The sequence below is a fragment of the Astatotilapia calliptera genome, chromosome 22, assembly GCF_900246225.1.
Source record: "Astatotilapia calliptera chromosome 22, fAstCal1.2, whole genome shotgun sequence".
NCBI lineage: Eukaryota > Metazoa > Chordata > Actinopteri > Cichliformes > Cichlidae > Astatotilapia > Astatotilapia calliptera.
Window position 1 is genome coordinate 31,943,228 of NC_039322.1, and position 10,856 is coordinate 31,954,083.

General features: G+C 43.1%; 1 protein-coding gene and 1 long non-coding RNA gene across 2 annotated transcripts; one reads left to right on the forward strand and one right to left on the reverse strand.

Annotated features, from left to right (window-relative positions):
• LOC113014990 (uncharacterized) lies at window positions 1–1,588 on the forward strand. The gene is made up of 3 exons (XR_003271043.1): window positions 1–63; window positions 1,149–1,241; window positions 1,390–1,588. It is a non-coding gene; the product is annotated as an uncharacterized LOC113014990 (long non-coding RNA).
• Window positions 1,589–6,234: 4,646 nt separating this feature from the next.
• LOC113014315 (fibrous sheath CABYR-binding protein-like) lies at window positions 6,235–10,248 on the reverse strand. The gene is made up of 4 exons (XM_026155746.1): window positions 10,072–10,248; window positions 8,417–8,983; window positions 8,084–8,322; window positions 6,235–6,373 (listed from the first exon to the last, which is right to left on the reverse strand). The coding sequence occupies exons 1-4, from the start codon at window positions 10,246–10,248 to the stop codon at window positions 6,235–6,237; spliced, it is 1,122 nt and encodes a 373-aa protein (XP_026011531.1).
• Window positions 10,249–10,856: the final 608 nt, after the last annotated feature.

The window sequence follows — 10,856 nt, forward strand, 5'->3', positions numbered from 1 at the left end:
AACCGAAACTTGCATCATGCTCAGAAGCCTGGATAAAATCCATTGCCATTTGAGGATTATTTGGTAAGTACAACCATTTAAGGATGACAAATTTGGTTAATGTGTACTAAATGATAAACATCCGACATTTTCGGGAGTACTTCTGTATGTTTTATTTTAAAACAAATGATGTCTGGTAAAAAATTTTTTAGCATTCTAGCTTGTATGCCTCTCACAGGTGTTAGTAGTCAGGCATTTAACAAATATTATTGGGCCCACTTCGGTGTAATTTCCCAAAATGTTTTACGATTCATGTTAAGCTGCAACTTGCCTACTAAGAACTGCAGCTTTAAAATTACTCCCAACATCTACCGCGCATGCTCCCTGGTGTCAGTAATGAGCACCAGGAGCGCCAGCGATCCTATCCGTTTGAAGAATGAAATATATGTATAGTGTATTTTAGAAACATGCATCAAATAAGTTGCTACATTGTTTGAAGGAATTCTACCCCGTGTTGATATCTGGTTTAGTGTTAATATCAGTGATTAAAGTGTAAGACATGCATTTATCTTGTGTCATTAAAATGCAGCATTATGTGTAATACAGCTATATGTAATGCATTTAACTCCTTGTATCAGTTCCATTGATTATCAAAGTGACAATTTGTGTGTTCCCCCCTTCATTTTATGTTGGTCAGCTAGTTCTGTCTGTCAGTAGATGCAACAAAAGTGGCTCAGATGTGATTGTGGTTACTGGTATCTTTTATTGTAACTCTTGTTATCGTAATAAATACCAGAAAATATTGTGATAGGATTTTGAATCCATATTGCCGAGTTCTAATCTTCTATTTCATTTTAACATTTTTAGGGGTACAATTAATAATTATATTGTTGAACAGTATAGAATTGATTAAAGCAAAAGTGAAAGCTTTCATGTATTGTCAAAATTGAAAAGCTTCTAGTTTTGTGTTCATATATTTGTTGATCTGACTCAGAAGAGTCAGTGCCTAACCAATCATTAACCTCACTGAATGTCACTAATGTGAGTTGTCAAACATTGTTTAATTACTCATCGCTAATCACTCATCTGTTAATATTTTTGACTTTGGTTTGGGAAGAGGTGGAAAAGAACCAAAATCTTGTCTCACATTGAGTTCTTATCTCCACCAGAATATCAGCATTGATGTTCGACGGGAATGCGTTCTAAAAACTATCTGTGTCTACTTAAATAAAAAGCCAGATGACCTGTTCAAGGAATTCTTGGTAAGTTAGAAAAGGGGAAAGATCAGTTCGTTTGTTTGTTTGTTTTTTTTAATTTGGGATAGTAAATTGAAGGTGGGCTCATTTGTTCATATGTATCTATATGCAATTAGCTTCCCCCCCCCCCCCCCCCCTTTGTTTTCATTTTAAGGATGTGGATCTTAGTGCAAGAAGAGAAACGGAGCAGCTGACTTTAGGAGTCTGTGTTGTCAGACATGAAGGAGCAGACTCTGCAGATACACCTGAGGACATTGGTGTCATCATAGAAGGATACACTGTGCTGAAAGCTCTTAGTGATGTGGCAAAGGGGTGTGCCCTCCTGCTTGGACTAATCTACAGTCTAAATCTGAGGTACCCAAAACACCTGAAATACATATTTGAATTTCTTCAAAAGGTGCTGATGGAGTTGGATGGGAACAACTTATCCATGAATGTGCAAGTTCTGAAAAACAAACTGCTTGAGTGAAACAGCCTGCACTGAACTATAGAGGACACTGAACTGGTTACAAGATTCTCAAACCCATTTCCTTGCACTTTATAAACTGTTCAGTTTGAATTCCGCAAGAACTTCTGCAAGGCCTCGTACTTTTTGGCATGCTTTGTTCATGTTGAACTTTTACCACCATCCAGCTACATTGAACAAGACTGCTCCTAAGTTTGGACTTCATTTTAAGTTTTGGAAAAAAAAAAGTTTTTTTTAAATATGGACAAAAATGCCACTAAAATCATTTCTACTTGTTGTTTATAGGACTGTATTGTGAGTTTTCCATTGTACCCGAAGCAAGTTTAAATTAAGTCATGTTAATGTTAAAAATATTGGAATCACAACACTTTCCAGTTTTAATAACTTGATTTTAACATTCTGTATTATGTCTTCCTGTACTTAATATGCACTTGCATATATGTGAAGATATTTTTGTTTAGGAAAAAGGCATTGATCTAGAATTTTGAACAGCTCAAAGTTTGCTTCAGCACATTTTACACCAAGTGTTATTAAAGTTGGGTTAACTGAATAAAATTGTGTTTGATTTATTCAATTTACTTTAAATAGAGTAAGTAATTTAATCCTATAGTTTCAGTAGAGCTCGTTTAGGGTTAGTCAATTTATCAGATGTACTTAAAATTTGTTGTTCAAATTAAATGTGTCATACATTTTAGATTTCACTAACCTAGTTGTGTGGAACCGGTTGACATAACTGGGTGGAGTAAATGCAACATCTTATTTTATAGAGTAAGTAGGGCTTGTTTTGGTTGAGTAGATTTTATTTAGTGTTGTCAATTTAAGTCAACATGTTAGTTAGATCAACATTATGATATTTAGTTAATACAACACCATTCTTGTGATTTGCATTTAATTAGCCAAAGCTTGACAGATGTACTTAAAATTTGTTGTTCAAATTAAGTGTATCATACATTTTATATTTCACTAACCCAGTTATGTGGAACCGGTTGACATAACTGGGTGGAGTAAATGCAACATTTTATTTCTTAGAGTATAGATTGCACACTTGTTCTTGGGGGCGACCTCGGCATGGGACTAAATGAAGAAATGCATAGGCTCAGACTTTGTAAAATATTTTATAAAGTCTTTTATAAAGGAGTGGACTCTACGTTTAGACTATAATGGCACTCCTGGAACCTCAGCATTTGTTCTCTGGGAAGCAGGGAAAGCTGTGATGAGAAGTAAAAAAAAAAAATTCTTTCTCATCACATAAAAAGAAAGAAGAAAACAAAAATATTCAGGAGCTGGAAAAAAACCATTAAATCATTAGAAGAAGCCTACATGTCACACCAAGATCAGGAAATACTGAACAAAATACACAAAACAAGACTAGAATTAAATGAAATTATTAATAAAAAAAAAAAACCTCAATTCCTAGTACAAAGACTTCGCTTGCAGAATTTTGAACGCAGTAACAAATCCGGTGGATTTCTAGCTAACCATCCATCCATCCATCTTCATCTGCTTTATCTGGGGCCCGGTCGCGGGGGCAGCAGCCTAAGCAGAGAAGCCCAGACCTCCCTCTCCCCAGCCACCTCCCCCAGCTTATCCGTGGGAACACCAAGGCATTCCCAGGCCCGCCGAGAGATATAATCTCTCCAGCGTGTCCTGGGTCTGCCCCGGGGCCTCCACCAACCCCAGGAGGCGCCCAGGAGGCATCCTTGTCAGATGCCTGAACCACCTCCTTTCAATGTGGAGGAGCAGCAGCTCTACTCTGAGCCCCTCCCGGATGGCCGAACTTCTCACAATATCTCTAAGGGAGAGGGTCAGCCACCCTTTGGAGGAAGCTCATTTCCGCCGCTTGTATCGGCGATCTCATTCTTTCGGTCACTACCCACAGCTCGTGGCCATAGGTGAGGGTAGGGACGTAGATCGACCGGTAAATTGAGAGCTTTGCTTTTACACTCAGATACTCCTCCACTTGGGGCAGGAACTCATCCCCAACCCCGGGTTCTAGCTAACCAGTTAAAAATAAATAAAGAAAAAACAACCATATGTGCTGTTAAAGATTTATCTGGGAACATAATATATGACCTTGAAAGAATAAACAACATTTTTAGGAATTTCTATGAAACTTTATATTCACCACAAATAAACCCATCTCAAAATGAAATCAATGATCAATTTATTGACATCGTAATTACCCCATATGGAAAAGAAATAGTAAAAACTTATAAAAGACTTTCATAAGATATGGCCTACTTCTTATAGTGAATCATATAAGGCTTATATGATTTACTCATGAAAGTGGCCACTTTCTCATTACTTTCATATATTGTTTTAGGAAGTATCCAAAACATGCAAGTTTCATTTATCGGATTTATCAGTGGATCTTATATCTCAGCGGTCCCCAACCTTTGTTGCGCCATGGACCGGTTTATGCCTGACAATATTTTCACGGACCAGCCTTTAAGGTGTCGCGGATAAATACAACAAAATAAAACTAGTACCGGTACCGAAAAAAAGAAGATTTATTAATAACACACGTGAAAAGACCCAGGAAAACAGAGTTAACGATAAAAACAATAACAAAATAACACTGAAAACCGATAAAAACCCTGAAAACCAAAGCCTCAACTCTTGCGGCCCGGTACCAAACGACTCATGGACCGGTACCGGTCCGAGGCCCGGGGGTTGGGGGCCGCTGTTATATCTGTTTTCACTCTTGTATGCTTTTCATTCAAGTTTCACACAAGACAGATATAAACTTTATAAGATTTATATATATCTTTTCCATATGGGACTAGACAGTCAAGCAATGGCACTGGATTGGCCACTGACACCAGGTGAACTCCAGGAAGCTCTGATAAGTATGCCCAATAATAAGGCTCCAGGTCTGGATGGATTTCCAGCAGAATTATACAAAGAATTCTGGACAATTCTGGCACCAGTATTCCAGAGAATATTGCAGGAAATCAAGGAAAATGACAGACTACCACCAAATATGAACTATGCCAATATTAGTCTCCTGCTAACACCAGGCAAAGACTCTGTATTTCCCTCAAGCTATCGTCCAATATCCCTTATAAATGTATAACTGCAGTCGGGAAATATAAAATATTTAGGTATCAATATCTCTCCTAAGCTTGCAGAATTAACCAAATTAAACCACATCCCACTTTTAAAGACAGTAGAAGGCGATCTGGCTAGATGGAAATGTCTACCCATATCACTCATGGGAAGGGTTGCTGCTATAAAAATGGTCTTGCCAAAAATAAATTTATCTTCAATGATCCCGAACAAACCATCATCAGATTGATTCAGATCTCTAGACTCGTATATTTCTAAATTCCTTTGGAAAGATAAACCCCTGCATATCAGCTTAAAAACACTACAAAGAACCAAGGACAAAGGAGGATCTGCCTAACTTTAATCACTACTTTTTGGCCAACAGGCTTCAGTTCATTAAAACATACCTTCTTAGATGAGTCTTTGCTAGATGTAGACCAGGCACTTTGCAATAATCTAGAAATGTCAGACCTACCATTTATCAGCTCAAACATCAAACAACATGAATGCTTCTCTGACAGCATGGTGGGAGTTTCTAAAAATAATGGAGTCTTCATTAATCCCATGCAAATGTACACCTATCTGGAATAACGCTGACATACTACAAAACAATAATATGATTAATTTTCCAGATTGGAGTTGTAAAGGAATTCAATACTTGGAACATGTATTAGAAGGAACAGACTTTATTCCGTTTGACAGACTAGTTATACAATATGGGGTCAACAAGAAAAGATTTTTAGAATATCGACAAATTAAGTCCATAGTAAAAAAAGAAATTCAAACTGGGTCCACTTGAATTACAAACACCACCAAGTGTGGTACAATTTCTTACTCTTAAATCCCCCAAATAATTGTTTAAAATATACAGAACACTTTCTAAAATAGATGAAACAATATCTCTTCCTATTGCTAAATGGGAAGCGGATTTATCGATCAGCTTAGACCAAAACCTTTGGTCTCAGATATGCTTAAAAACCTTTCAATTGATTAGAAATCTCAGTCTGCAATTAATACAATACAAAATACTACACAGAGTGCACTATACTGGTCATCGGATGTTCCAGACGGGCCTTACGTCTTCCAACAACTGCTCACACTGTCAAGGCAATACACTGGACAATTACATCCACACTCTTTGGTTTTGTGCCAAGTTTTGGCGCGAGATATGTGAAGACTTATCAAAGTGTCTGAAATATAAAATTCCAACCTTCCCTTTAGTGTGCTTGTTGGGCAAATGTTGTTGCTACAGAAACTAATACAGTCCACATGGTTTTTACTGCCATCTGCATTGCCAAGAAAATGGTCCTCATGAACTGGAAAAATAAAAATAATCTTAATTCTAGCCAATATAGAAACCCTCTAATAGATCACATTAGTCTTGATACAGCCTCTGCCACCACATTAGATCGATCCCTCTGGGCTCCTTTGATCGGCTCTGTCACCTAGCGAGGGTGGGGGGGTCGTGGTTTGGTCCTACCTTCGCTATTGTGGTTGGTGTGGAGGTAGGGACGGGCTTAGGGCATCTGGAGAGTCCCTAGGGACGTCATCCCTGGAGGGCTTAACCTGGCTCACTCCCAGTGGCTGCTTGGCGGGGCCTGGCGCCCGTGGCTTGGTCAGACCTCTTCAGGGGGGCAGGGGGCCCTCAGGCCTCCGGTCTCTGGGCTTGCGGCTCGGTTAACTCTGGTGCAGCTGGCTGCTGGCAGAGCCTGCAGGCACGCCACTGCAACCCCCACTGGCTTCTGCTCCGTGACTGCTGGGTGACCCCACGCCTGGGGCTCTCCTCAGCTCTTCCGATGAGGGTGGCACGGATGCCCCTCTGGTGGTCCTTCTTGGGCTCTCGCACTCTGGGGACTCTGGATGTCTGGGGCGTGGATCTCCTCCATGCCTGCTCCATTCCCTAGTGGACGGGGCTATGGCTCCCCACACCTTCAAGCAGATCAATACAAGCAGAAACCTTTTGAATACAAGTGTGCTGATCCACACAGGTGTGCACACAGGTGTGCACATGGGTGTTCAATGTTCATAGACACAAACTACACCTTTCTTGGCTGCTACCTCAAAGCACATTGTGCGCTGTCGGTCCTGCGTGCTGCACAACGACATTCGTTATTTTGTATTTACTATTATTTTCACTTATCTAGATTAATGCGATGGTGTTGTGTTTATTATGTTGCTCATTTTTTGCTTGTTTTCTCCTTTTTTCTTTTTTTTTTTCTTTCAATAGGTGACCTGGGAGATGTTTTTCTTTTTAAGTGCTCTTTCTCACTGTCCCTCTTCCCCTCTGTGTTTCTTTTCCTTCATCTTTCTTTCTCCCTTTCCTATCCCCCAGCCATGTCAGTCCCATCTGTAATAACTGAAAAAAAAACATGAGATAAAATAAATAACAACAACAAAGGTCAATCCAATGGACCAATATGGCAAGGCCATGATGATCCACTTGGTAAAGTAAATCCGTCGGGTGTCTTTGTGGCCTTCAGACAACAATTCTGACGGCTAAAGAACCAAACAGGACAGGTAAAAAGAAAAAAAAATGTTGTTTCTCTTCCAAAGGTTGTATTATAGAAATGATCCAAAACATAAAGAATGATCTCAAATTTTTCAAATGTTCAAGGAAAAAGGGGGAATTTGTGAAAAGAAAGGTAAATGCTCCAAGGTTCAACCCATTAGGTCTTTGTACTACAGACAAATTTTAGTTGGAACAGGATTTAGAGGCTGCTAAATGATGGTCTGGAGTAATCCCAGGCTAAGCCATGGATGTTTGTGCAGCTGAACCTGCAGAAGCTAGACAGAGAGAGTGAAACTTTGACCTAGTATGCAAATCTATAGATTTGCTGTTTCACAGGAGTACTGCAAATAATGCCTTATTTCACTGCTGCAGGAATTTTGTATCCAAAATTTTGGAACATTATAATTTCCCCAAAATCTCTCAGTATATATGATGTGATGAATTTTGATTGATTGATTGATTGAATCTTTATTTTGAACATGTTGAAAAAGTATAAAAAAAAATAGAATTAAAAGAGACAAATGAACAAAGCAAACAAAAGGAAAACGAGCAACCACAACTCCAAATAACGTCCATGTTCAAAAAGGAGCAGGAAGAAGCATAAGCTTATTTAATCCCACCCCTTTTCCACTATCTAGTATCAATAGACTACAGAAATACCTCCTTGTAATTACATTATATGTTATGTTTCTGTTCAGTATTTAACTTACACTGGTATTGGTTAAAATATAACTAAAGCCCCACCAGGTCTAATTTAACAAGGACATACTAGTAACAAATGGCCTACTAGAAAAGGCAAAACAGTTCAGGTGGCCTACTTCTAACCCCTTGATGGAAACGCAGCAGCTCCGGCGGGCGGCCACAGGTCCGGCAGCAGCGGCGAAACGGTTCTGGTGGCCTGCCACGGGTCCGGTGGCAGCAGCGGCGCTGCTCCTCCGGCGGCCTGCCCCGGGTCCGATGGCAACGGCGCTGCTCCGTTGAGCAACAGCGAGGTGTGGCACATGGCCTATGACGCGCTGGTCGCTGACATGGACGCACTGGACGTGGATGGCATGGAGGGCGCGCTAGACGTGGGCGGCGTGGAGGGCACGCTAGACGTGGGCGGCGTGGATGGCGTGGAGGGCGCGTTAGACATGGAGGTCCCTCCGGCTCGCTGACCTCCGGCTTCGGCTGAGCGGGTCCCTCCGGCTCGCCGAGATCTTCCGCTGGCAGCACGGGCTCCTCCCGCTTGCCGAGGTCTTCCGCTGGCAACGCCGGTCCCTCCGGTTCGTTGAACTCCTCAGCTGGTGGCACGCTGAGCTCCGGCTCCTGCTCGCTGAGCTCCAGCTCTGGCTCCCGCTCGCTGAGCTCCACCGGCTGCGGCGCGGGCTCCTCCCGCTCGCTGAGCTCCACCGGCTGCGGCGCGGGCTCCTCCCGCTCGGTGAGCTCCTCACCTGGCGGTGATGACGGTGACACGGCAGCAGCAGGCAGTGGATGTGGAGGTAGAGCAGTGGATGCGGACGATGGAACGGATGACAGTTGAGCGACTAGCTGGGCGGCAGACAGAATAGGGGGTGATATGTCTAACATGAAGGGTGGAGAGGAGAACAATGTTACCGCTGGCTCAGCAATTTCCAGGGGGCCAGAGGCAACTGAGGCCTCCAGTTCAGCCTCTGGGGAAGCCCTGGGGAGAATCTCAGTCTCCCGATTGTCTGTAGTGGCAGGCTCGTGTTCTTGCACCGGGTCCTGTAACAAATCAACAGCCACAAAAACAGCTTCAACTTGCGTATTAGCACAGTGCAGTGACTCCGATTTAACGGCTTCTGTCCAGTTAGCTGCCACACCAGCGCCTTCAGAGTTCACCATCTCAGAGCTAACTGGCTCAGAAATTAAGACTCCACATCCAGCACCCGAAAAACAATCATCACTACTCCTCACATTAATAAATGACCCAGAATTAGCTTCCGGCCCATCTCCCTTCTCTTGCAATGCAGACCTTTTAAGCTTATCCTCCATTGTGAGCCCAGTTTTGTTGTTAACTGACTGGGCACTGTCCCTAGGTTTAGATGAAGCTATTTCTGTTTTCATAACAAAAACGTCTTTACTGAAAACAGAGTCCGTTTCACTCACTGCGGCTCCTTGTGCGGTTAAAATGTAAAATGGTAAATGGCCTGTATTTATATAGCGCTTTACTAGTCCCTAAGGACCCCAAAGCGCTCTACATATCCAGTCATCCACCCATTCACACAGACATTCACACACTGGTGATGGCAAGCTACATTATAGCCACAGCCACCCTGGGGCGCACTGACAGAGGTTAGTCCAGAGTCAGCTGGTTCTTCCGAAACCCCAGGAGTGAGGTGAGCTTCGATTTGACGAAGATGACTCTTTCGTGATGGCGGGGCAAATGAACCTGTCCCCTGTTCATCTGTGACTGGATTAATTAAAATTTAAAGTTTACTCACTGTGGTGACCAGCACTGCTGGTCTTTGGTCTGCCGACACAGAGGCCATTGAAGGAGTGAGAGGAGATGGAGTAGGGTGCCGTCTTCCTTGCAGTGGAGGGTCCAATAAGTGAGCAGCAAGCGGCGGTAGGAAAACCCTCTGCCTATTAAGAAAAAACCAGGCAGCAAGGGCTGCCAGGGAGGCAGCCGCATCCTCCTTGCCCGGACAGCCCAAACCAAACAGTTCAAAGCTAGAGCTTGCCCTCAGCACAGTTATAATTTGAATTAGTTTTGCAATGTCCAGAAAGTTCATAGAGAAGGTAGAGGAGAGGTAATTGTCAAAAAACACTACCTGTATGTGTCTTTTGTGTGGATCAACAGCCCGAATTACGCTTCGGCAGTAACCCCACAGCTGTGTGAATGATCCCTCCTCCATGGCGACTCCCGAGTCTGCTTGGTCCATGGTGGTTGGTGGAATTATTCTGTCACCTCCCTCCTGAACCTCTCCGAAAAGTCCGCTGGGTCCGTCTGGCGGGATCGTTCTGTCACGGTCTGGCTGGCAGACCATGGGGGATGTTGGAGAAAGGACCCAAATGCTGGACTTAGTGGAATGAACAGTGGGTTTATTTACAGTGAGGTAAATGTACACCACACAATAAATCTCCAAAGTGCTCCCTCAACTCCCGTGACGTGTCTTCTCCTAAGTGCTGGTATTTCGTGCTCTCGGCCCCTGTGCCTTCGCACACCCCGTGTGTCTTGCAGTCCTGTGTTCCGCTGTCCTCCTGAGGAAAAACAACAGACAGCCGTTATGGCACCAACTCCAGCAGGCATACTCTGAACAGCACTTTAAACACTGACATGGAGTCTAACTCAAGGATCCTACGCCGGGGGAAGCTCCATCGCTCTGTTAAGTAGCGCCCCCGACGGGCAGGTGTGTGGGAACCTAGGCATGACCAGCAGCTGGCAGGGCCACGCCCATCAGGCCTGCAGGTGGCTGTCCTTCATCCTCCAGCCACACACACACGTACACACACCAGCATGGAACACAAGAGCACAGTGCAGCAAACATACATCTAATAATAATAATAATAATAATAATAATAATAATAAAGGTCCACACTATTCACGGACCCCGAGTCCCCGGAACCGGGTCGGTGACACTGGTTCATGACCCAG